This window comes from Homarus americanus, unplaced genomic scaffold (assembly GCF_018991925.1).
Source record: "Homarus americanus isolate GMGI-L3 unplaced genomic scaffold, GMGI_Hamer_2.0 scaffold30867, whole genome shotgun sequence".
NCBI lineage: Eukaryota > Metazoa > Arthropoda > Malacostraca > Decapoda > Nephropidae > Homarus > Homarus americanus.
This window is the reverse complement of record NW_024748846.1, coordinates 77,864-105,461: the sequence shown is the minus strand read 5'-3', so window position 1 is coordinate 105,461 and position 27,598 is coordinate 77,864. Positions and strand designations below refer to the sequence as shown.

The following is a 27,598-nucleotide window of genomic DNA, read 5'->3' as shown; positions in this document are numbered from 1 at the left end:
CTACTGTCACTGCCACACTACCACTCACCTGCCTGCAATGCTGCTGCCACCTGACGTAGTTAACCAGTTCGAGGCGCCCACCTTCTGCGCTACTACTTTTTTTGTCAAATTTTTGGAACATGCAGCAATAGTTAAGGTAACATGTCATTTTGCGCGTTGATCTGTTGTAATGGACCTTACGGATCTTATTAACTTCGCTGGTGTCCACTTCCCCTGTTGCATTCTGGGCTATTATGTGGTCAGTACGCCGAGCTTAAGTGAATTTTTGATGTTCAGAGTCAGCAATCTCCTCTGGATTAGTTAGTCCCATCCTCCCAGTCTTGGTGGAAGTGCAAGAAGTGTTTCTTTCTACTAGGGTTAAGTCGTGGTGTTTCACTAGTTTGGGAATGAACTTGACACTGGATTGCTTCTTCCAAAGGGGTGGAGGAGGGCTCGATCTCAGGGATGGTGCACAATGCACTGTGCAGTTCCAACGATGCTTGACTCCATGTGTGAATGCTGCAGCGTATGTGGCTCTGTGTTAGCAATCTCCGATAGAGCATGGATTTCGCTAACCCACTCATTCACTTTTCCCTACGTACTGGCCCTAGTCCGTGAAAAGCAATTACTGCACCTAGATGTCTTTGGCCGTCCTTAGTTATTTTGACTCACTTTCGCCGAAAAATCTTCCACAGCCCGATCATAATGATCTGGCCTTCACGATGAGGAAGGATTTGCTGGCGTTAGGGTGGCACTTATGGACCTCAAGTGATGTTACCACAGGTCTCACCACTTTTTGATGTCCTCCACTTCTTCCTGCTCCTGTGAGGTCATCAGCATATGCCAATGGTTTGACCTCCCCGGTTGTTTCAAACTTTATTTTGTTGGAGCACTGATAGCCAATTGCATACATTGCCATTGCAACGGGGGTCCTCTGTGTTGTTCCTTCAGTCGACTGTAGGATGGTACTGTTCGCAGAGCCTTGTTGTTTACTATGAGAGGTCTGAAGGATTCCTATACGAATTCACCATACACGCAAAGCTAGACACTTCTGATTCTGATGTTGTGCAGTGCAGCCTTGCGGTTAAGTATGCTGAATGCGTTTGAAGCATCCACCAGAGAACGGCCTCTACAATCACGCTGCTCAAATATCAATCTTCATGGCGTGAATGGCTGCCTCCCCACCAGCCTGGTGGCCAGAAAACACTTGTAGGTTCCCTGTTGCTGCCCTGACATCGTCCTTACCACCTCCATTATGCACTTCTCTGATGATCCGCCTCTTGCACTTCACCCCTATAGGTCTACATCCTGGATTCTTTTCCAGAGGAATAAGGCGGCAGGCCGTCAGAGCCTGGAGGTGATGGCAGCAAGAGGATGCAAGCTTTCTTGCAAGGGGGTGGTAAATGGCAGCAGAGTCTGGCTTGCTACAGGCCAAACTTGTTAGTGCTGAGGATGACTTCAACTGCTTGCATCCAGACCTGAAGGGCCGGCTCCTCCTCGAGTTCAGCCTTTTTTTCCACACCATCTCTCCTGTTATTTTCTTTCTCGAACAGGACAACATTTGGTGGGATATAGCTCACCCTGGAGCCTGATGCCTTCATCTTCACTTGCAGGGGATGTTTCTCTTCAATAGTTTTATCGTCTCTGTTTATTGCGATCACCCCACCGAAGATTCCTGAGTGAGAGATCTTACTGCGAGAGACAATTCTTCCTGGCCACTTCATTTTGTTTCCAAATTTCTTGCCACGTCATCGGTAGTTTTTGCTTTCCGTCACCCGTAGGTTTTGGCCCTCCTGCAGTGTTCTCTTGCTTCACATAGAGATCATCTAGGGCCCCAGTCCGCCACATTGTCGATCTTCTTCATTGCTGCCAAGCATTTTCTTTGTGCTTAGCCTTTTGTGTGTGTCCTGACAAATTAGAGTATTATTGCCAGTATTTGAAGAGCTAGGGGAAGGAGGAAGGGTCCTGAGGTAATTCTCAGTCATGGAAGAAAGTCATCTCCCCTGAATCATTTCTTTGGTGGCTGCACACTTTGGTTTTTTTTTTTTTTTTTTTTTTTTTTTTTTTTTTTTTTTTTTTTTTTTCTAAATATAGTACTACACACACTATCGGCACACACCACACACTTCACTACTCACACACACACTACTCTGCTCACCACTACTACTCACACATCACTACCTAACACTACTACCACCACTATCACTTCACTCTACACCATACTATCACTACACACTACTACCACCACTACCCACCAGCTACCAGCATAGTTTTGAAACTTTTAATTTGGTTATTGAATATTTGTGAAAATAAATTGAGACGTGAGGGGTGTGTGTGGTGAGGGGTGTGTGGTGAGGGGGTGTGGTGGAGGGGTGTAGTGAGGGGTGTGTGGTGTGGGTTGGGTGAGGGGTGTGGGTGGGAGGGCGTGTGGTGAGGGTGTGTGTGGTGAGGGGTGTAGTGAGGGGTGTGGTGAGGGGTGAGGGGTGTGGTGAGGGGTGTAGTGAGGGTGTGGGTGAGGGGTGTGGGTGGAGGGTGTGGTGAGGGTGTGTGGTGAGGGGTGTAGTGAGGGGTGTGGTGAGGGTGAGGAGGGTGTAGTGAGGTGAGGTGTGGTGAGGTGTGGAAGAGTGGAGGGTGTGTGAGGGTGTGGAGGAGGAGGGGTGTGTAGAGGGTGGGTGTGGTAAGGGTGTAGTGAGGAGAATCAGTTAAGGGAGAACCAGTTAAGGAGAAACCAGTTAGGAGAATTTGTCTAGTTAAGGGAGAACCAGTTAAGGAGAACCAGTTAAGAGAGAACCAGTTAAGGAGAACTAGTTAAGGGAGAACCAGTTAAGGAAGAACCAGTTAAGGGAGAGCCAAAGCAGGGAGAACCAGTTAAGGAGAACCAGTTAAGGGTGAACCAGTTAAGGGTGAACCAGTTAAGGAGAACCAGTTAAGGGTGAACTAGTTAAGGAGAACCGGTTAAGGGTGAAAATAAGAGGAGAACCAGTTAAGGGTGAACCAGTTAAGGGAGAACCAGTTAAGGAGAACTGGAAGAAGGAGAACCAAGGGTGAACCAAAGAGGAGAACCAGTTAGGGTGAAACAGTTAAGGGAGAACCAGTTAAGGGAGAACCAGTTAGGGAGAACCAGTTAAGGGTGAACAGTTAAGGGTGAACCAGTTAAGGGAGAACCAGTTAAGAACCAGTTAAGGGAGAACCCGTTAAGGGAGAACCAGTTAAGGAGAACCAGTTAAGGGTGAACCAGTTAAGGGAGAACAAGTAGGAGAACCAGTTAAGGAGAACCAGTTAAGGTGAACCAGTTAAGGAGAACCGGTTAAGAACCAGAGGAGGAGTTAAGGGTGAACCAGTTAAGGGTGAACTTGAAGTTAAGGGTCCAGTTAAGGAGAACCAGTTAAGGGTGAAACTTAAGCGGAGTGAACCAGTTAAGGAAGAACCAGTTAAGGAGAAACCGGTTAAGGGTGAACCAGTTAAGGGTGAACCAGTTAAGGGAGAACCGGTTAAGGAGTCTCACTTAGAATCTCAGTACGTCACCAAGACAATGGAATATTATCTGCCTAAATACGGATTATGTTGTTATTATATCAGTGTTGTATCTGTCTGTCTGTCTGTCTGTCTGTCTGATTGTCTGTCTTTCGTTCGTGTCTGTCTGTCTGTCATGGTAGATAAATGGTAAGGTAGGGCACTAATTCAGTCAGGAAGAGATAGATAATTAATTGGAGATCTTACCCTGACCATAGTAGACTCTCCTGTCTGTCTGTCTGTCTGTTCGTCTGTCTGTCTGTCTGTCTGTCTGTCCGGTCTGTCTGTCTCTCTCTCTCTCTCTCGGTAACCTTAAGAGCAACACCTGTTAATTTAAAGTCACCTGAAATAATCTTACCTTGATTGATACTAATTTGTTACCTGTTGTACCAGATAGGAAGGAGGCTTGCTGTGTTTGGTTGTGTTTTGGCTGTGGTTTGCTGGGGCTTGGCCAGGTTAGTTGGGGTTAGGTTGTGGTTTGCTGTGGCTTTTTAGGGCTGTGGGTTTGTTGGGGCTTGCTGTGGTTTGCTGTGGTTAGGTTGTTTGCTGTGGGTTTGCCAGTTTGCTGTGGTTTGGTTGTGGCTTGCCAGGTTGGCCAGGTTGTGGTTTGCTGTGGCTTGTTGGTAGTGGTTGTGGCTTGCTAGTTTCAGGCTTGGTTGTATTATTGTGGTTGTGGTCTGGTTTGCCAGGCTGTGGGTTCATTGTACCATTGCAATGTATCCATTGTATTGTATTCATTGCATTAATCGCATCCATTGGCCATTGTATCATTGTACACTCCATTCCTGGTATCCATTGTGCATTCAAGGTCAGTATTCATTGTATTCCGTGTATCGTCAGGTCTTAATAACTGTCAAATTAAAAAACCAGTGGCATATCTATTGTATTCAATAGAATGGTTGGGGTCTATTGTATTCTGGTCATGTCAGGCTGCTCATCTGTCAGGCCCATTGCCTCTCCATTGTGGCATCATCTATTTGCATTGTATTAATGGTACCATTGTATTATTGGGGCTCATCATGGCTCATTGTGGTCATTGCATAGTCAGCCTGGTCAGGTCGTGGCCATGGTTGTACGTTGTATACCTGGGTTGGTGGTTGTGGGGTGTACTGGTTGTGGTTTGTGGGTTTGGCTGTGGTTTTGGTTGTTGGTTTGGTTGTAGCCATCATGTGCTAAACAGGTAAAACAATGCTAATGTGGCCTTTATTATGCTGAGTCTCACAGGTGAGGCGGAAATTAAACCCCTACCTTCCCTCCTTTATTCTCCTCACTTCTGCCCTGCCCCTGCCCTGCCCCGCCCCGCCCCGCCCCGACCTCATCGTTTAAAACAGCATCTTAACTTCTCAGAGAGAGAGAGAGATAGCTGTCTCTCTCTCTCTCTCTCTCTCTCTCTCTCTCTCCACCCCTTCCACCCTCCCATATTTTGGTTAGGTTAGGTTACGTTACGTTAGGTTAGTGTTAGGTTAGGTTAGGTTAGTTAGGTTAGGTTAGGTTAGGTTAGTTAGGCGACGATTCTACCAGTAGATACGTCACATAGATTAGGTTGAGAGGGGCGAGAGGAGGAAGAAGAAGAGGAGGAGGAGGAGGAGGAGGAGGAGGAGGAGGAGGAGGAGGAAGAAGAAGAAGAAGAGGAGGAGGAAGAGGAGGAGGAAGAAGAGGAGGAGGAGGAAGAGGAGGAGGAAGAAGAGGAAGAGGAGGAGGAAGAGGAGGAGGAGGAGGAGGAAGAAGAAGAAGAAGAAGAGGAAGAGGAGGAGGAAGAAGACGACATGGAGACACCAGGTGTTCACGTGGTGTAGTAACTCGTCCTCAGGTGTTGATATAACAACATAAGGAGTCTGCAATAGGCCGGTTGACCTGTGCATGGCAGCTCCTGTCGAGAGTTACTACCACTCTCTATCATCCATGAATCTATCTAGCCTCCTTTTGAAACTTTCCAGCGTTCCAGCACTTACTACAAAGTTGCTAAGCTTGTCCCAGTCGTCCACCACCCTATCTAGCCTCCTTTTGAAACTTTCCAGCGTTCCAGCACTTACTACAAAGTTGCTAAGCTTGTTCCACTCGTCCACCACCCTATCTAGCCTCCTTTTAAAACTTTCCAGCGTTCCAGCATTTACTACAAAGTTGCTAAGCTTGTTCCACTCGTCCACCACCCTATCTAGCCTCCTTGAAACTTTCCAGCGTTCCAGCATCTCTATCATTGGCCAAAGTTGCTAAGTTTGTTCCACTGTCCACATTCATCTAGCCTTTTAAAACTTTCCAGCGTTCCAGCACGCACACAAAGTTGCTAAGCTTGTTCCACTCGTCCACCACCCTATCTAGCCTCCTTTTAAAACTTTCCAGCGTTCCAGCACTTACTACAAAGTTGCTAAGCTTGTTCCACTCGTCCACCACCCTATCTAGCCTCCATTTAAAACTTTCCAGCATTCCAGCACTTACTACAAAGTTGCTTAGCTTATTCCATTCGTCCACCACCCTATTTGTGAACCAGTTCCTTCCTATCTCCCTCCTAAACGTCACAAGTGGAGTTCCCCAAGGCTCAGTAATTGGACCATTATTATTTATTATATACATAAACGACATAGATATAGGCATAGACAGCAACATAAGTAAATTTGCTGATGACACTAAATCTGACGAGGACTCCGCAAAACTACAGGAAGATCTAAACAAATTTTTCGAATGGTCTGAAGAATGGCAGATGAAATTCAATGTAAAGTACTCAGTATAGGAGATGTAAACAGGGAAACCAGTTACCAGATGAACAACGATGCCATTGTGGAATCCGACTGCGAGAGAGATTTAGGAATAATGATAAGTAGGAATCTTAAGCCAAGTAAACAATGTGTTTTTGCTCGTAACAAGGCTAATAAAGTGCTTGGGTTCATACAAAGGAGTGTTAGTTACAAGACTAGCGAGGTCATCCTAAAACTGTATCTTGCTCTTGTGAGACCACACCTGGATTACGCACTTCAGTTCTGGTCACCGTATTACAGAATGGATATAGAATCATTGGAAAGAATTCAGAGGAGAATGACAAGACTAATCCAGGGCATTAGGAACCTTGAGTACAGAGACAGGTTAAAGCACCTTAATTTGCACTCCTTCGAGAGACGTAGAGCGAGGGGCGACCTGATAGAAGTGTACGTATAAGTGGAAGTCAGGGCTAAACAAAGGGGACATTACAAAGGTATTCAAACTATCCAACCAGGAGCGAACTCGTAACAATGGTTTTAAATTAGACAAATTTAGATTTAGGCGTGAAATAGGTAAACACCGGTTTGGAAACAGAGTAGTGGATAAATGGAACAAGTTACCAAATATCATCATTAACTCGAATACGCTGAATAGCTTAAAACATAGGTTGGATGCTTATATGAGCAATAGGGGTTGGGTGTAAACGGGGCTGCCCAGTATGGGTCAATAGGCCCGCTGCAGTTTCCTCCATTCTTATGTTCTTATGTTCTTATATCCCCTTTATTGATTCCTTTCACCCACTTAAATACTTCTATCATATCTCCCCGCACTCTTCGTTGTTCTAGGGAATGTAAGTTAAGTTTCTTTAACCTATCCTGATATGGAAGGTTTCTAAGTCCCGGAATCATTTTTGTCATTCTTCGCTGCACCGACTCTAGTGAATTGATATCCATTATATAATAGGGGCACCAGAACTGAACCGCATAATCGAGGTGCGTCCTGACTAGCGCAAGATATAGTTGCAACAAGACCTCTGCACTCTTATTACTTAAACTTCTAGATATAAAACCCAATACTCTGTTTGCCTTATTTCGAACATTAACGCACTGTTTTCTAGGCCGTAGGTCCAGGCTTACAAGTACCCCTAGGTCTCTTTCACAAGTCGACTTCTCTAGGTTGATGTCGTTAAGGCTGTATACATTATAAGTATTTGTTCTTCCAATATTTAGTACACTGCACGTGCTGGTGTTGAATTTCATTTGCCATTTTTCTGACCACTCCTGTAGAGTATTTAGATCCTCCTGTAGTTCATTTGCATCCTGCCCTGAATTAATCTGCCGCCCTATTTTGGTGTCATCCACAAACTTGCTTATGTCACTGCTGATCCCAGTATCTAGATCCTTTATGTAGATTATGAACAAGAGTGGGCCTAGTACTGACCTCACGTGGTCATGGGGACACGGTGTGGGGAGGTGTTCACGTGGTGTGGTAACTCGTCCCCGGGTGTTTATATGAAGGACCTCACGTGGTCATGGGGACACGGTGTGGGGAGGTGTTCACGTGGTGTGGTAACTCGTCCCCGGGTGTTTATATGAAGGACCTCACGTGGTCATGGGGACACGGTGTGGGGAGGTGTTCACGTGGTGTGGTAACTCGTCCCTGGGTAAGCGCAGGCGAAGGACCACGTGGTCAAGGGACACGGTGGGAGTTCACGGTGTGGGTAACTCGTCCCCGGGTAAGCGAGATGAAGGACCTCACGTGGTCATGGGGACACGGTGGAGGTGTTCACGGTGGGCAGTAACTCGTCCGCAGCTTATGAAGGACCTCACGTGGTCATGGTGACGGTGGAGGTGTTCACGTGGTGTGGTAACTCGTCCTCGGGTGTTTATATGAAGGACCTCACGTGGTCATGGGGACACGGTGTGGGGAGGTGTTCACGTGGTGTGGTAACTCGTCCTCGGGTGTTTATATGAAGGACCTCACGTGGTCATGGGGACACGGTGTGGGGTGGTGTTCACGTGGTGTGGTAACTTATACTCGGGTGTTTATATGAAGGACCTCACGTGGTCATGGGGACACGGTGTGGGGTGGTGTTCACGTGGTGTGGTAACTCGTCCCCGGGTGTTTATATGAAGGACCTCACGTGGTCATGGGGACACGGTGTGGGGTGGTGTTCACGTGGTGTGGTAACTTATCCTCGGGTGTTTATATGAAGGACCTCACGTGGTCATGGGGACACGGTGGTTACGGTGGTAAATCGTCCCGCAAGCGAGAAGGAAGGACCACGTGGTCATAATATACGGTGGTGTTCACGTGGTGTGGTAACTTATCCTCGGGTGTTTATATGAAGGACCTCACGTGGTCATGGGGACACGGTGTGGGGAGGTGTCACAGTCCCTCACTCTCTGCTGGGTGGTGTTGTGTTATCCTGTAGTCAGGTGCTTAGCCGGCCCCCTGTTGTTCCCAGGGTGGACTGATTAACACCGTCTGGTCAGAGGATGGTTCCCAGGGGTGCTTATCTCACTGGTGGGTCACTGTTTTCACTGGTACTGTCTAGAGCTGAATTCACTGGTTTAAACACTGTTCATCACTGTTCATCACTGTTCATCACTGTTCAACACTGGTCCCACTTCTTTCCGAAACGAAATTGTCACTTTTGATTATGTAGATATCCCGGTGGAGTGTAATAATAATAATAATAATAATTAACGGTTTATTGAAAAAGTTCTGCAGCCCGAAGGCTGAAAATATACATTGGGCATAAATGACTTATTACATACATTGGTGGTTTAACAAAAGCCTTCATTGGAGAAAGGTAAAGGAACATACAGTGAACATACAGATTAATGTAGGTGTTGAACAGCAAAAACGTAGTGTAGTAACTCCCTCCCAGATGGTGTTAGGAGGGACCTCACGTGGTGTAGTAGTTCCCAGATGTGCTATGAGGGGTTTCACGGTAGTAATCTCACAGATGGTGTTATGAGGGGCATCACGTGGTGTAGTAATTCTCTCACAGATGGTGTTATGAGGGGCATCACGTGGTGTAGTAATTCTCTCACAGATGGTGTTATGAGGGGCATCACGTGGTGTAGTAATTCTCTCACAGATGGTGTTATGAGGGGCCTGGTGTAGTAATTTCTACAGATGGTGTTAAGGAGGCCTCACTGTAATACCCTCACAGATGGTGTGTTATGAGGCCTCACGTGGTAGTAATTTCACAGGTGGTAGGCAAGTGAGGCCTGCACGGTAGTGTAACTCATATATGGTGTTATGAGGCTCACGTGTGCACTCTCACAGATGGTGTTATATGAGTGAGGTGTGGTTCCAGGCCTTCCTATCGTAGACGGATTAACACATCGCTGGTAGTTGGGTCTCACAGGCCGTTATCACTGGGTACCTGGGACCTCACTGTGTGAAAGGTCAACTTGGGTACCACTGTTACTGTTGAGTTGTTCTCACTGACTTAAGCACTGTTCACCACTGTTCACCTCTGTTTAACACTGGTTCCATTTCTTTCCTAAATGAAATAGTAACTTCTGGCGTGAACTTGTTGATATTCCGGTGGGGAGGAGGGTTCAGGGGAAGGAGTTGGTATGGGCCAACATAACAGTTGACCTGGCTGCTCCGAGAGGAGCGCCAGGTACGTCTTGACCCTTCGGTGGTCAAGGATGTGTGTGTGTGTGTGTGTGTGTGTGTGTGTGTGACAAAAGAAAAACACACACACTCACACACTTTCTGATATGCTCCAGAAACATCTACTTAAATAATCTACTTAAAAGATACACTTAAGGAATAAATAAGTGCCTTGATACTTAATTACTACTAAATTACTTATGACCTGGATGTGTGTGTGTGTGTGTAAGTTTTTTTTAAACTTTCACACACTCTCTCTTTCACACTCTCTCTCTTTCACACTTTCTCTCTCATACAAACACACATTTACCCCACAACCATCCTTAACTACCACCCCCTATGTCTAATTGCCCTTAACAGCTGGAAGAGTGATTACACCTTGTTAGTGTACGGAGGTCCTGACCCCCAAGTGTAATTGACCTGTTTCTCTTGTTATGGTAGTTTGAACACGTGTGAGAATAGGTGTTAATTTGTAATGATAAACACCCTAACCTAACCTAACACAACACAACGCAACACTAACGCAACATAACGCAACACTAACGCAACATAACGCAACACTAACGCAACACTAACACAACACAACGCAACACTAACACAACACAACGCAACACTAACGCAACACTAACACAACACAACGCAACACTAACGCAACACTAACACAACACAACGCAACACTAACGCAACACTAACACAACACAACGCAACACTAACATAACACAACGCAACACAACGCAACACTACTATGGGTGACTCTGATATTCGGTGAAAAAGTAACTCAAAGTTCCCTGATATGACACCTGACCATCCCCGAGAGGAGTTGACGTGTGTGTGTGTGTGTGTGTGTGTGAGTGTATGTGTGAGTGTGTGTGTATGCGTGTTAGTGTGTGTGAGTGTGTGTGTATGCGTGTTAGTGTGTGTGTGTGTGTGTGTGTGTGTGTTTGTTAGTGTGTGTGTGTAAAATACCATGGTGGTAGAAACATAGGGGGGTGGGCGGGGGAAGATGGCTTTAGGCCACCACCTCCCACTCCCACCTCCCACCCTCCTCCTCCCCTCCCCAATAGGCAATTATCAGCAGCGCATCCTTCGACCTTAACAACAGTAGTGATTGAATTGCCTCGTATGACTCGACATAAACTGGTCATCAGCCGTAATGACCACGTAACTATCTCTAATGGGTCGTTAGGCATTGACTCACTCTCTCTCACCCCGGATGTGGCATGATGCCCTAACCTGTTGTTGTTGTTGTTGTTGTTGTTGTTGTTGTTGTTGTTGTTGTTTTTCTCGTTTTGTTATTGGTGGTGACAGTCACTACCAGTCACTATCAGTTGCTACCAGTCATCACCAATCACTACCAGTCACTACCAGTCATCACCAGTCACTCCCAGTCATCACCAGTCATTACCAGTCACTAACAGTCACCCCCAGTCACTATCAGTCACTACCAGTCACTCCCAGTCATCACCAGTCACTCCCAGTCATTACCAGTCACGGACACACACACACACACACACACACACACACACACACACGGACTAGCCTAGAAAATTTAGGTCAATGATATTCTGTCTAACGGGCCATTAGCCATAGATACCTTCTGTTGAGTCAATGTTAATTTCGTGTTTACTGATGGGTTAGGTAAGGTTAATATGACATTGTTAATAAGGGTTAAATTTGTATAGGTTAGTTAAATTTATGTAGGAATGAATGTTAAAAAAGTTAATATGAGGAAGTACTGTAGCAAGGTTAAGTTAGTTTAGTTTTTGTAGGTTAGGTTGGATTACATTAGAGTCTGTTAATGTTAAATAGTTAAAAGGGGTTAAATTTATGTAGGAATGAATGTTAAAAAAGTTAATATGAGGAAGTACTGTAGCAAGGTTAAGTTAGTTTAGTATTTGTAGGTTAGGTCGGATTACATTAGAGTCTGTTAATGTTAAATAGTTAAAAAGGGGTTAAATTTATGTAGGAATGAATGTTAAAAAAGTTAATATGAGGTAGGACTGTAGCAAGGTTAAGTTAGTTTAGTTTTTGTAGGTTAGGTTGGATTACATTAGAGTCTGTTAATGTTAAATAGTTAAAAGGGGTTAAATTTATGTAGGAATGAATGTTAAAAAAGTTAATATGAGGTAGGACTGTAGCAAGGTTAAGTTAGTTTAGTTTTTGTAGGTTAGGTTGGATTACATTAGAGTCTGTTAATGTTAAATAGTTAAAAGGGGTTAAATTTATGTAGGAATGAATGTTAAAAAGTTAATATGAGGAAGGACCGTAGCAAGGTTAAGTTAGTTTAGTTTTTGTAGGTTAGGTTGGATTACATTAGGAGTCTGTTAATGTTAAATAGTTAAGGGTTAAATTTATGTAGGAATGAATGTTAAAAGTTAATATGAGGAAGTACTGTAGCAAGGTTAAGTTAGTTTAGTTTTTGTAGGTTAGGTTGGATTACATTAGAGTCTGTTAATGTTAAATAGTTAAGGGTTAAATTTATGTAGGAATGAATGTTAAAAAAGTTAATATGAGGTAGGACTGTAGCAAGGTCAAGTTAGTTTAGTTTTGTAGGTTTGGGTTGGATTACATTAGAGTCTGTTAATGTTAAATAGTTAAGGGTTAAATTTATGTAGGAATGAATGTTAAAAAGTTAATATGAGGAAGGACTGTAGAGGTCAAGTTAGTTTAGTTTTGTAGGTTAGGTTGGATTACATTAGAGTCTGTTAATGTTAAATAGTTAAGGGGTTAAATTTATGTAGGAATGAATGTTAAAAAGTTAATATGAGGAAGGACCGTAGCAAGTCAAGTTAGTTTAGTTTTGTAGGTTAGGTTGGATTACATTAGAGTCTGTTAATGTTAAATAGTTAAGGGTTAAATTTATGTAGGAATGAATGTTAAAAAGTTAATATGAGGAAGGACCGTAGCAAGGTCAAGTTAGTTTAGTTTTGTAGGTTAGGTTGGATTACATTAGAGTCTGTTAATGTTAAATAGTTAAAGGGGTTAAATTATGTAGGAATGAATGTTAAAAAGTTAATATGAGGAAGGACCGTAGCAAGGTCAAGTTAGTTTAGTTTTTGTAGGTTAGGTTGGATTACATTAGGAGTCTGTTAATGTTAAATAGTTAAAAAGGGTTAAATTTATGTAGGAATGAATGTTAAAAAGTTAATATGAGGAGGACCGTAGCAAGGTCAAGTTAGTTTAGTTTTGTAGGTTAGGTTGGATTACATTAGAGTCTGTTAATGTTAAATAGTTAAAGAGTTAAATTTATGTAGGAATGAATGTTAAAAGTTAATATGAGGAAAGTACCATAGCAAGGTCAAGTTAGTTTAGTTTTTGTAGGTTAGGTTGGATTACATTAGGTCTGTTAATGTTAAATAGTTAAAAGGGGTTAAATTTATGTAGGAATGAATGTTAAAAAGTTAATATGAGGGGACTGTAGCAAGGTTAAGTTAGTTTAGTTTTTGTAGGTTAGGTTGGATTACATTAGAGTCTGTTAATGTTAAATAGTTAAAAGGGGTTAAATTTATGTAGGAATGAATGTTAAAAGTTAATATGAGGAAGTTCCGTAGCAAGGTTAAGTTAGTTTAGTTTTTGTAGGTTAGGTTGGATTACATTAGAGTCTGTTAATGTTAAATAGTTAAAAAGGGGTTAAATTTATGTAGGAATGAATGTTAAAAAAGTTAATATGAGGAAGTACTGTAGCAAGGTTAAGTTAGTTTAGTTTTTGTAGGTTAGGTTGGATTACATTAGAGTCTGTTTAGTAGGTGAAGGCTTCGTGGCCCCTTGCTTTACCATACGAGGGTCCGACAATTATAATGGTGTTATCAGTTTAGTTTAGTTACTCCTTAAACCTTATATTTTTATTATTTTTGTTATTTATTGATGTAATTTATTAGTGTTATTATTTTATTTCGTTGTATTTGAGTTTATTTTCTTGTTTATTACGTATTGTTTATTGTACTTGAAGATTAGACACCCTGATTTATTGCTTTTTTCTCTCTCCCCAACACCAAATATCAGATGGCAATTAGAACCTAACAACCTAACACAACCTAACACTAACTACCTAACCTAACACTAACCTAACACTACAACCTAACGTAACACTAACCTGTCGTAACCTAACCTAGCATGGCATGTACAACCCTAGCACTAACACACAACTGCTTTTCTGCCCCAACTAACACAACACAACCTAACCTAACACTATATGGAAAGGTGTGTGTGTGTGTGTGTGATGTGGGGGCAGGTTAGGTTGGGTTGGTTGGGTTAGGTTGGGTTAGGTTAGGTTAGTGGGTTGGGTTGGTTGGTAGGTTAGGTGTTATTAGGTGTAGGCTAAGCTGTGTTTGCCCGTGACGTAACAGGTTGGTAACAGTGAGTTAACACACATATACGTGAGCGTTACTTCAGGCGACACACAGTTGAGTAACACGTAGAATGTGAAGCTGAGGCCTGTTACACACACACACACACACACACACACACACACACACACACACACACACACGCGCACACACACACACACACACGCAATCCAACCAGGAGCGAACTCGTAACAATGGTTTTAAATTAGACAAATTTAGATTTACGCGTGAAATAGGTAAACACTGGTTTGGTAACAGAGTAGTGGACGAGTGGAACAAGTTACCAAATATCGTCATTAACTCGAATACGCTGAATAGGTTAGGTTAGGTTAGGTTAGGTTAGGTTAGGTTGGATGCTTATATGAGCAATAGGGGTTGGGTGTAAATGGGACTGCCCAGTATAGGTCAATAGGCCCGCTGCAGTTTCCTCCATTCTTATGTTGTTAAGTAGTGGTTGTTGTGGTGGTGGTGGTGGTTGTTGTGGTGGTGGTGGTGGTTGTTGTGGTGGTGGTTGTTGTGGTGGTGGTTGTTGTGGTGATGGTTGTTGTGGTGGTGGTTTTTGTGGTAGTGGTTGTTGTGGTAGTGGTTGTTGTGGTAGTGGTTGTTGTGGGTAGTGGTTGTTGTGGTAGTGGTTGTCGTGGTCGTGGTTGTTGTGGTGGTGGTGGTGGTTGTGGTGATGGTGGTTGTTGTGGTGGTGGTTGTTGTGGTGGTGGTTGTGGTTGTTGTGGTGGTGGTTGTGGTGGTGTTTGGTTGTTGTGGTGGTGGTTGTTGGTAGTGGTTGTTGTGGTAGTGGTTGTTGTGTGGTAGTGGTTGTTGTGGTAGTGGTTGTCGTGGTGGTGGTTGTTGTGGTGGTGGTGGTTGTGGTGATGGTGGTTGTTGTGGTGGTGGTGGTTGTGGTGATGGTGGTTGTTGTGATGGTGGTTGTTGTGGTGGTGGTGGTTGTGGTAGTGGTTGTGGTGGTGGTTGTGGTTGTTGTGGTGGTGGTTGTGGTGGTGGTTGTGGTTGTTGTGGTGGTGGTTGTGGTGGTGGTTGTGGTTGTTGTGGTGGTGGTTGTGGTGGTGGTGGTGGTTGTGGTGGTTGTGGTTGTGGTTGTTGTGGTTTTGGTTGTGGTGGTGGTGGTTGTGGTTGTTGTGGTGGTGGTTGTTGTGGTGGTGGTGGTTGTTGTGGTAGTAGTTGTTGTGGTGGTGGTGGTTGTTGTGGTGGTAATGGTTGTGGTGGTATTGGTTGTGGTGGTTGTTGTGGTGGTGGTGGTTGTGGTGGTGGTGGTTGTTGTGGTGGTGGTTGTTGTGGTGGTAATGGTTGTGGTGGTAGTGGTTGTGGTTGTTGTGGTGGTGGTTGTTGTTGTGGTAATGGTAGTGGTTGTGGTTGTTGTGGTAGTGGTTGTCGTGGTGGTGGTTGTTGTGGTAGTGGTTGTTGTGGTAGTGGTTGTTTGTGGTGGTGGTGGTTGTTGTGGTGGTAATGGTTGTGGTGGTAGTGGTGGTAGTGGTTGTTGTGGTGGTGGTTGTTGTGGTAGTGGTTGTTGTGGTAGTGGTTGTTGTGGTGGTGGTGGTTGTTGTGGTGGTAATGGTTGTGGTGGTAGTGGTGGTAGTGGTTGTTGTGGTGGTGGTTGTTGTGGTGGTAGTGGTTGTGGTGGTTGTTGTGGTGGTAGTGGTTGTGGTGGTTGTTGTGGTGGTTGTTGTGGTAGTGTTTGTGGTGGTAGTGGTTGTTGTGGTGTTTTAGTGGTGGTGGTTGTTGTTGTGGTAGTGGTTGTTGTGGTAGTGGTGGTTGTGGTGATGGTGGTTGTTGTGGTGGTAATGGTTGTGGTGGTAGTGGTTGTGGTTGTGGTGGTGGTTGTTGTGGTAGTTGTTGTTGTGGTGGTTGTTGTGGTGGTAATGGTTGTGGTGGTAGTGGTTGTGGTGGTAGTGGTGGTGGTGGTTGTTGTTGTTCCGTCCACGACCTCTAGTGGCAGCCGGATGCGCCAGAAAGACATACTGTATGTTGTCTCTCTATACACTTGACACGCCCATATCTTTCTCCCATGTCCTTGGACACGCCCACAACGACTCACATGTCTCCTCTCTCTCTCTCTCTCTCTCTCTCTCTCTCTCTCTCTCTCTTGGTATTTTGGCCACGCCTTGACAAGATCTCTTACGCCCATATTAATTTCGCTTACTCAATAGAAGGAGGAGGAGTAGGAGGAAGAAGGAGGGAGGAAGGAGGAGGAGGAGGAGGAGGAAGGAGGAGGAAGAAAGAGGAGGAGGAGGAGGGAGGAGGAGGAGGAAGGAGGAAGAGGAGGAGGAGGAGGAGGAGGAGGAAGAGGAAGGAAGGAAGAGGAGGAGGAGGAGGAGGAGGAGGAAGGAGGAGGAAGAGGAGGAGGAGGAAGAGGAGGAGGAGGAAGGAGGAGGAAGGAGGAAGGAGGGAGGAGGAGGAGGGAGGAAGGAGGAGGAGGGAAGAGGAGGAGGAGGAGGAGGAGGAGGAGGAAGAGGGAGGAAGAGGAGGAGGAAGGGAGGAAGAGGGAGGAAGAGGAGGAGAAAGAGGGATGAAGAGGGAGGAGGAAGGGAGGAGGGAGGAGGAAGAGGAGGAGGAGGAAGAAGGAAGAGGAAGAGGGAGGAAGGAGGAGGAGGAAGAGGAGGAGGAAGAGGAGGAGGAAGAGAGGAGGAAGAGGAGAGGAGGAGGAAGAGAACAGGGAGGAGGGAGAAGAAGGAGAGGGAGGGGAGGAAGAGGGAGGAGGAGGAGGAGGAGGAAGAGGAGGGAAGAAGGGAGGAGGAGGAAGAGGGAGAGGGAGGAGGAGGAGGAGGGAAGAGGGAGGGAGGAGGAGGAGGAGGAGGAGGAGGGAGGAGGAGGAGGGAGGAGGAGGAGGAAGAGGAGGAGGTGGTAGGCCTTGAAGGATCAGTGGTGTGTGTGTGTGTGTGTGTGTGTTGAGAGACCTTCACAATTGGGCCTCAGTCTTATTGTATATGTTGGGGCCCATTAGGACAAGGGGTCCATTAGGACAAGGGGCCCATTAGGACAAGGGGCCCATTATACCAGCCACCGTATGATGACTCGACTCGATGTGGTTACTACTGTGACGTCACGGGGTGTGTGTGTACCATGACGTCATCAGGAGAAAGTGTTTGGGTAGTTGTGACGTCATTAGGTATGTTTAAGTTGAGGTTATGACGTCACGAGAGGATTATAAACCGGAGTTATGACGTCACTTGGGAAGTATAAATAGTAATTATGACGTCAATAGGCAAGTATGACCTGCAGTTGTGACGTCAGAAGAATAGAAACATGAATTATGACGTCACTTAACAGCCCAATCACCGCTCTGAGCTTACCATCACCATGTGTTGTTAATCGTATAGTTACCCATTAAACTGTGTCGTTTTCTCTTATATCGAGACCTGATACATTTTCTTCTACTTTAAAGGAATGACTATAATAATTTACTTTCTTTTTCTACTACTATCCTTTTCACCACTAGCTCTCTGTTACACACTGTTGGCAAGTACTGGGCATGTACTGGCTCTGTTACACACTGTTGGCAAGTACTGGGCATGTACTGGCTCTGTTACACACTGTTGTCAAGTACTGGGCATGTACTGGCTCTGTTACACACTGTTGGCAATACTGGGCATGTCTGCCTCTCTGTACACACTGTTGTCAAGTACTGGGCATGTACTGGCTCTCTGTTACACTGTTGACAAGTATGGGCATGTACTGGCTCTCTGTTACACTGTTGTGCTGGGCATGTACTGCTCTGTTACCTGTTGGAAGTACTGGGCATGTACTGGCTCTCTGTTACACACTGTTGGCATGCACTGGGCATGTACTGGCTCTGTTACACACTGTTGGCAAGTACTGGCATGTACTGGCTCTCTGTTACTGTTGGCAAGTACTGGGCATGTACTGGCTCTCTGTTACACACTGTTGGAAGTACTGGGCATGTACTGGCTCTCTGTTACACACTGTTGGCAAGTACTGGGCATGTACTGGCTCTGTTACACACTGTTGGCAAGTACTGGGCATGTACCGGCTCCTGAATGTACCTGAACCTGCGCCAGTGTTGGTCAAGTCTAGTCTTGAAGCAGCTCACACTCGGTGCCGTCTGCTCTTGCTTCTTCAACGTTGAGCTGTGACCCTTTGTGGGGCGAGCGTCCGCCACCTCCAGGTAAGGACACTCGACTGAGTAGTGCCCTTTGAGATGTTTATACACCCTATAGTCGCCCTTCCCGTCTGTAGTATAAGCTGGGCAATTTTCGCCCCTAAGCCCGTTATGGGTCTCGGACATGAGCTGGACAGGTCAGGCGTTCTAATATCTCAGGTAGCTGAGGTGCCGTAGTGCAGACACCAGTCTGGTGGTCCTCCTTTGGACACTTTCAGTCAACTGACAGTCCCTAGTATATCTTGGGGGACCAGACGGTGACAGTACTCAGACGGGGTGACAGTACTCCAGACGGGAGCACTTCACTCCTGAAGATCGTTACGAGGACGGACCATCTAGACATCTGAACGACCTTCTTATAAGACCCCGTAGTTTAGTTCCTTGATTCACCTTCTCACAATGGCCCGAGAACACCTCAACATTGTCAACAGACACTCGGGTCCTTGTTACATTCAGTCTCTGTTAATGCTGTTTTTCCTCCTGTTGTGAGGTGTGATACGCCTCCTTACCGTTGGTACGTCCCAGGGGCAGCCTCTTACACTTGGTGATGTAGAATCTCAGCAGCCATTTCTTCGACCATTCTTGGAACCCACAGAGATCCTTCTGCAGCTCTCCACAGTCCGCTTGGTTCTTAATTTCCCTAAATAACTTGGCGTCATCCACAGACATTTCTATGGAGGAGTGTACAACGTCAGGCATGTTATTAATGAACCAAAACAAACATCAGAGGACCCAATACACTGCCCTGTGGTACCCCGCAGAAAATCTCCCATCCACACTAGGACTATAACACTTAATTCCTTACCCTTCCAGTTTAATTTTCTTCCTTTCATCGGGTATACTGTCGAACCCCTTGGCAAAATTCAGATATGTATGTATGTATATATGTATGTATGTATATATGTATGTATGTTTCTATATATGTATGTATTGCACCTATGTGTATATATATGTACACTTGGGGCTAAGAGGTATACACACACTCCCAACGTCTGTACATATAATAATAGTAATGTATAAGAAACTGCAATAAATTAACTTAATATTTTGTTATTGAAGAGAGAGAGAGAGAGTCACCCCTGAATAATTTCTTTCCGTTTTCAGTAGTGGGTGAGAGGGTGACCTGCCGGGGTGAAGGGACTCTCCGCTGGGAACCACTTCTATACGTGTTACCTGAGGGACTCACAGCTACTCAGAGGGTAAGTGTCTTGTTGTTGTTATTATTGGAAGAAGAGGTGGAAGCGGAGGAAGAGGAAGAAGTGGGGGAGGTAGAGAGGTGTAGTGGAGGAGGAGGAGGAAGATGAATAATTTAGGTTAGGCTAGGTATTACGTATAAGCACTCGGCACCAGGGTTAGGGTGAGTAAGGGTGACTCAAGGTGACTAAGGTTGGTTAAGGTGACTCAGCATGACTAAGGTGGGTTAAGTGACTCAGCATGACTAAGGTGGGTTAAGTGACCACGATAAGGGTGGGTTAAAGGTGACTCAGCATGACTAAGGTGGGTTAAAGGTGACTCAGCATGACTAAGGGTGGGTTAAAGGTGACTCAGCATGACTAAGGGTGGGTTAAGGTGACTCAGAATGACTAAGGGTGGGTTAAAGGTGACTCAGCATGACTAAGGGTGGGTTAAAGGTGACTCAGCAGGGTGGGTTAAAGGTGACTCAGCATGACTAAGGGTGGGTTAAAGGTGACTCAGCATGACTAAGGGTGACTGAGGATAGGTTAAGGGTGGTTAAGGGGGAACTAATGGGTTAGAGGTATTTAAAGGGCACTGTAGAGGTGTGTGTGTGTGTGTGTGTGTGTGTAATAATAATAAACGGTTTATTAATAGAGTTGCAGCCGGTGGCTGAAAATATACAGACTTACATTTAGTTTAGACATAATGATATAATATACATTGAATACATTTACAGGGCTGTACAGTACATAAATCAGGAGTTGTTTATTATTTTAACAATAGATGGGATGGTGCTGTTCTTATATCTATCAGTGCGGGCTCTTATGGGCTGAATTTTGTTGTAGTGGCGGACTGCGCGAGGTGGGCGGGGGGCTGCAGGAGGTGGCGATGGAGAGGATGGTGCAGTAGTCCATTGCCAAACCTTTCCAGTGCGTGGTGGTGGAGGTCACAGAGGGATGGCATCTCCAGGGTGGAGAGAGCGTTGTTGTAGCCGGAGTAGTCTGCGCCGAGCATGATTCTGAGCCCTCTTCTGTACCTTCTCTAGCTGACGTTGTTGGGTGGAGTTGAGAAGACGACCAGGCTGGTGGCCATATGTTAATTTGGGGAGAATAAAGGCGTTGTAGATGGTCCTCAGCTCTGGGGTGGGTACCCTAAGTGACCTGAGTCGTCGTAGCATGTAGAGTCGGTACGAGGCTGCCTTGAGTGTATTGCCATCCAGTCCAGTTTGTGGTCTATAGTTACACCCAGGAGTTTGGCAGACTGCACTAACTGGAGAGGATGGGCACCCACTGTGACTGCCGGAGCTTGCACTGGAGTGGTGGCGGTGTTGATGTGCATGACTACGGTTTTGGTGTGGTTGATGGTGACCTTGTTCTCCGTGGTCCATGCCTGTAGCCTGTCCAGGGTGCCTTGTAGCGATGTGTAGTCCGGTGAGGTGTTGTCCACTGTAACCCCACAGTGCAGTCATCCACGTACTTCCACCTGTGAGGAGTGTAAGATAGAGCGTTGTTGATCAGGATTAGGAAGCACAGTGGTCACATCTTGGTCCCCTGGGGAACACCGCAGGTGAGGTGCTGGACTGTTGAGACAGAACCCTGGTACCACTGCCTGGCGACGCTCAGCCATGAGACAAGGTTGGTGGGCAGCCCTAGTGCAATGGCCTTGTTGATAACAGTGCAGTGATCAAAAGGTCAAAAGCCTTCCTGGTAATGTAAGGGCAACGACCAGTGATGTCTTACGTTTCTCCAGGTTTTTGTGCAAAAATCCAGGAAACTAAGTATCAATTGACTGATGAATACTAGCAAATGGCCAATCAAAAACAAAGTCTTCACAGAGTAGACTGGGTATGGGGGTAATGGCAACTGGCCTGAGGTCGTTAGGGGACTGTGGGGTGGTGACCTTGGGGATGGGGGTGACAAATGCGGTTTTCCATTCATTAGGGCATTTGCTTTGTCTGAGATGCATAAATAGAACAGAGGTGGTGTCTGGACAGCAACCCTTGTAAATTTGATTGGGAGGTCAATTGGGGTCGTGAACGTTTGATCTAAATTTCAGAGTTTGTTGGCGATTTCAATACTGGGGGGTGAGGTCAAGACTAGGTAGGGTATGACATATGGTAGCAAAATGGTTATTAATTATCTCAGCTGCCTCCTCACTAGTGTGAGATGAAAGGAAGTGTGGGAGACTGACTGTTGAGACCACAAAGATCTTTACCTGAGTACCACTGACCGATGCTGACTTCCTTGGGCCGTGCACTTTCTGGGATAATAAGGCTTGGTTGACATGGTTGTCTGTAAAAAGTTTACCAAGTGCACATGGCCTCAACATGGTCCAACATGGTCTCAACATGGTCTCAACATGGCCTCTCAACATGGTCTCAACATGGTCTCAACATGGCCTCAACATGGTCTCAACATGGCCTCAACATGGCCTCAACATGGCCTCAACATGGCCTCAACATGGTCTCAACATGGCCTCAACATGGTCTCAACATGGTCTCAACATGGCCTCAACATGGCCAGATTTGAAGGATAATCGCCCCCACCACCACCCACCCACATTAAGAGAAGGAGGAGGATGAGGAAGAAGAGGAAGAGGAGGAAGAAGAGGAAGAAGAAGAGGAAGAAGAAGAGGAAGATGAAGAGGAAGATGAGGAGGAAGAAGAAGAGGAAGAAGAAGAGGAGGAAGAAGAGGAGGAAGAAGAAGAAGAGGAGGAGGAAGAAGAGGAGGAGGAAGAAGAGATTTAAACGCATTTAAATATTGGCTTCTAGGTTTTTTCCCAGTACGAGAGAACACAAAGACATTCCTTAATAACAGGTAGATAATTGTGTCTGAGTCATCCTGGGGAAAAAACGATGACTCATGGTCGTTTCGTCATCGGGTAGGGGGGAACCTAACACTAACCTAACCTAACACTAACCTAACACCAACCTAACCTAACACTAACCCAACCTAACCAAACACCAACCCAACCCCAACCCAACACTAACCCAACCTCCAACACCAACCTAACCTAACCTAACACCAACCTAACCTAACACCAACCTAACCCAACACCAACCTAACCCAACACTAACCCAACCCAACCCTAACACTACAACCCACTCAACACTAACCTAACCTAACCGAACCCTAACCTAACACTAACCTAACACCAACCTAACCCAACCCAACACTAACCCAACACCAACCCAACACCAACCAACCTAACCGAACCCCAACCCAACACCAACCTAACACTAACCCAACCCAACACCAACCCAACCCAACCTGAACCCAACCCAACACTAACCTAACACCAACCTAACCCAACCAACCCAACCTAACCTAACCTAACCCTAACCCAACACCAACCTAACACTCAACCCAACCCAACCCAATAACCTAACCTAACCCAACCCAACCCAAACCAACCCCAACCCAACACTCAACCCAACACCAACCTAACCAACCCAACACCAACCCAACACTCAACCTAACCCAACCCAACTCCAACCCAACCTAACCTAACACTCAACCTAACCTAACACTAACCTAACCCAACCCAACCTAACCTAACCTAACACTAACCCAACACTAACCCAACCTAACACTAACCTAACACTAACCTAACCCAACCTAACCTAACCTAACCTAACCTAACCCTAACCTAACACCAACCTAACACCAACCCAACCTAACCTAACACTAACCTAACCTAACCCAACCTAACACTAACCTAACACTAACCCAACCTAACCCAACCTAACCTAACCCAACCCAACCCAACCTAACCCAACCCAACCTAACCCAACACTAACCTAACCTAACCTAACCTAACTCACTAACCCAACCCAACACCAACCTAACACTAACCCAACACCAACCTAACCCAACCTAACCTAACCTAACCTAACACTCAACCCAACCTAACACCAACCAACCCAACCTAACACCAACCTAACACTAACCCAACCTAACACTCAACCCAACCCAACACTAACCCAACCTAACACTAACCCAACCTAACCCCAACCTAACCCAACCTAACACTAACCCAACCTAACACTAACTCAACCTAACCCAACCTAACCCTAACCCAACCTAACCCTAACCCAACCCAACCCAACACTCAACCTAATCTCACCTAACCTAACACCAACCTAACCCAACCCAACACCAACCCAACCTAACCTAACCTAACACTCAACCTAACACCAACCCAACCTAACCTAACACTCAACCCAACCCAACCCAACACTAACCCAACCCAACACCAACTCAACCTAACACCAACCCAACCTAACCTAACACTAACCCAACACCAACCCAACCCTAACCTAACCTAACCCAACCTAACACTAACCTGACACTAACCCAACCTAACACTAACCTGACACTAACCTAACACTAAACCAACCTGACACTAACCTAACCTAACACTAACCCAACCTAACACCAACCCAACCTAACACTAACCTAACCTAACCTAACCCAACCTAACCTAACACTAACCTAACCTAACCTAACACTAACCTAACCCAACACTAACCTAACCTAACACCAACCCAACACTAACCCAACCTAACACCAACCTAACCTAACACTAACCTAACCTAACCTAACACTAACCTAACCTAACACTAACCTAACACTAACCTAACACTAACCCAACCTAACCTAAACCTAACACTAACCTAACCTAACACTAACCTAACCTATTAGCAGTGACCTCTATTGGTGGGGGGTCATGAATTTGACCTGAGGGAGGGAGGGGGAGGGGAGGGTAGGGGGTTGGGATGGGGTGAGAGGTGAGGTGAGGGGAAGGGGGAGGAAGGAGAAAGGACATTTGTCTCTCTCTCTCTCTCTTTCTCTCTCTCTCACAGGTGCACTGCCCTCATTAGGATGAGGTCACCTGGGCGTGAGAGAATGACAGGTTTGCGTCTTAGCATGGGAAACTGTGGACTTGTTACTGTTGGCGTGATACTGTGGGCGTGATACCATGGGCGTGATACTGTGGGCGTGATATCGTGTCCTAATGGGCCCCAGTAGTCCAAATAGGCCCTTGTTCTAATGGTGTGCAGGGGGAGGGAGGTCGTGTGATTTTTAGAAGGAGTTGCAACCACACACACACACGTACGCACACGCACGCACGCACGCGCGCACTCACACACTAACACACACACACACACACACACACACACAACACACACACACTACATCCTTGACCACCGAAGGGTCAAGACGTACCTGGCGCCCCTCTCCAGAGCAGCCAGGTCAACTGTTATGTTGGCCCATACCAACTCCTCCCTGAACCCTCCTCCCCACCGGAATATCAACAAGTTCACACCAGAAGTTACTATTTCATTTAGAAAGAAATGGAACCAGTGTTAAACAGAGGTGAACAGTGGTGAACAGTGCTTAGTCAGTGAGAACAACTCACAGTAACAGTGGTACCCAAGTTGACCTTTCACACAGTGAGGTCCCAGGTACCCAGTGATAACGGCCTGTGAGACCCAACTACCAGCGATGTGTTAATCCGTCTACGATAGGAAGGCCTGGAACCACACCTCACCTATATAACACCATCTGTGAGGGAATTACTGCACCACGGAGGCCCCTCATAACACCATATGTGAAGGAGTTACTACACCACGTGAGGCCTCATAACACCATCTGTGAGGGAATTACCACCACGTGAGGCCCCTCATAACACCATCTGTGAGGGAATTATTACACCACGTGAGGCCCTCATAACACCATCTGTGAGGGAATACTACACCACGTGAGGCCCCCATAACACCATATGTGAAGGAGTTACTACACCACGTGAGGCCCTCATAACACCATCTGTGAGGGAATTACTACACCATGTGAGCCCCTCATAACACCATATGTGAAGGAGTTACTACACCACGTGAGGCCCCTCATAACACGAGGGAATTACACCCACGTGAGGCCCTCATAACACCATCTGTGAGGGAATTACTACACCACGTGAGGCCCCTCATACACCATCTGTGAGGGAATTACTACACCACGTGAGGCCCCTAAACTCTGTGAGGGATTACACACCACGTGAGGCCCTCATAACACCATCTGTGAGGGAATTACTACACATGAGGCCCTCATAACACCATCTGTGAGAATTACTCACGTGAGGCCCCTCATACCATCTGTGAGGGAATTACTACACCACGTGAGGCCCCTCATAACACCATCTGTGAGGGAACTACTACACCACGTGAGGTCCCTCCTAACACCATCTGGGAGGGAGTTACTACACTACGTTTTTGCTGTTCAACACCTACATTAATCTGTATGTTCACTGTATGTTCCTTTACCTTTCTCTAATGTATATTTTCAGCCTTCGGGCTGCAGAACTTTTTCAATAAACCGTTAATTATTATTATTATTATTATTATTATTATTTACACACACACACACACACACACACACACACACACACACACACACTACTACTACTACTACTGTCACTGGTGTAATCAAGTATGACGATCATCCAGCTATGATACAATGATATGAGTTATTAAGGATGTCACCTTCGTTGGTGAGTTCTGAGGTGACTAAAGAGGCCGATACGGGACCGGCAGAGTCGATCACTGATGTTGGACGTGGGGGCTACATCTAGTGCGGGAGGGACGGTGGCAGCGTCTTTCCGGCGTAGGCGCTTGTCTGCCCTGGTGTAGTTGAAATAACTCGAAAGTATTAACACCTTCTCGTGTGGTGCTCCTCCAAGCATTACTGTGTGGAGTAATCATCTCCCAGGTGAGGGGGTCGATTTGGCACTTTTTCAGGTTTGTCTTAAGACTATCCTTATACCTTCTCAGTTGCCCGCCAGCGTTACGTTTACTATTCGTTAGGTGACTGTAAAGTAGCTCCTTTGGCAGTCTACTGTCGTCCATGAGGGTAACATGGCCAGTCCAGCGTAGTTGTTCATGGATAATGGTAGCCTCATGCTCCTACAGTTGGTGTCAGAAGAATACTGGCATTTGTTCTCTTGTCTTCCCAGCGAACTCGGAGGATGGAACGTAGACTACGTTGGTGAAAGTTATCAAGTGCCTTGAGGTGCCTCCTGTATGTGACCCATGTCTCACTGCCATACAGCAGGGTGGGGAGGACCACTGCTCGATATACGTGTAACTTTGTAGATAATTTCAGCTCCCAACAGCTGAAGACACGGGCTTGAGATGCACATGTGATCCGATGCTGATTCTCTCCATCGATGTCCGCGGTGGTGGACAGGTGGGAGCCGAGATACTGGAAGTGGGCAACATTATAGAGGGTAGTACTGTGGGGTTTCGTGATGTTGGTTCACACTCAGGATGGGTTGGAGAAAGGAAAATCACAATGCGCTCTCTGTATATATATTGTATTGGATGTACAATGCAGCTTGGTGCTGGGAAGTGGCAGCGTGGTTACAAGCGTGGAGTAGAGCGTGCTCAGAGGAGGTGTTGCTTGCTGGTGGCTGTAGGTAGAAGAAGGCAAGTCACGGCCAGGTGAGGTCTTATATAGTGGGGGTAGGCGTGGCTTGATAGTTGACCTCAGCTATGTTAGGCGGCGCTGGTTGCCGACCTTAGACCACGAGGCGTCGGCTGGGGAATTCGAAGAGGGGTTATTAGTCAGTGACAAACGGCAGTTGTAGGGGAGAGGATCCACTACAGTACCGTTAAGCTGGGTGGATGGTGGAGGTGTGGCTGAACCAGGGGCAGGTTGAGAGAGAATCTGAGTCTTACATACATTCACCTCAAGGCCGAAGTGTGTATACGCATCTCCGTAGGTGTTCAGGATCTCCTGTAGGTCGCGTTCAGTGTGAGAGACAAGGGTGAGGTCGTCTGCATACTGAAGTTCAGTAATGGAAGCTGCCGACACCTTTGTTCCTGCCTGGAGTCGTCTTATGTTGAAAAGACCCTTCACCCGGTACTGGATATGGCTAAATTTGCACTGGAACGTGTAAGGAAGGTAGCCAAGAAGATGTAAAAGAGAGTTGGTGCCAGTACACACTCAGACTGGGTGCCGTTGTGCAGGACACTGGCGTTCATGCCATCGTGGAGTTGCCTCACAATGGTGGGCAGCCAAAACGGCTGAGGGTCCACCAGAGGGCTTCCCTGTTGACCGAGACGAAGGC

General features: G+C 46.1%; 1 protein-coding gene across 1 annotated transcript in view; it reads left to right on the top strand.

The window, feature by feature from the left end:
• The window catches only part of LOC121880469, a 112,395-nt gene that overhangs the window by 61,169 nt on the left and 23,628 nt on the right, over window positions 1–27,598 (top strand). The window contains exon 3 of the mRNA XM_042387664.1: window positions 19,399–19,493. Within this exon, the coding sequence (XP_042243598.1) occupies window positions 19,399–19,493 (95 nt within the window). The remainder of the gene's footprint in view (window positions 1–19,398; window positions 19,494–27,598) is intronic.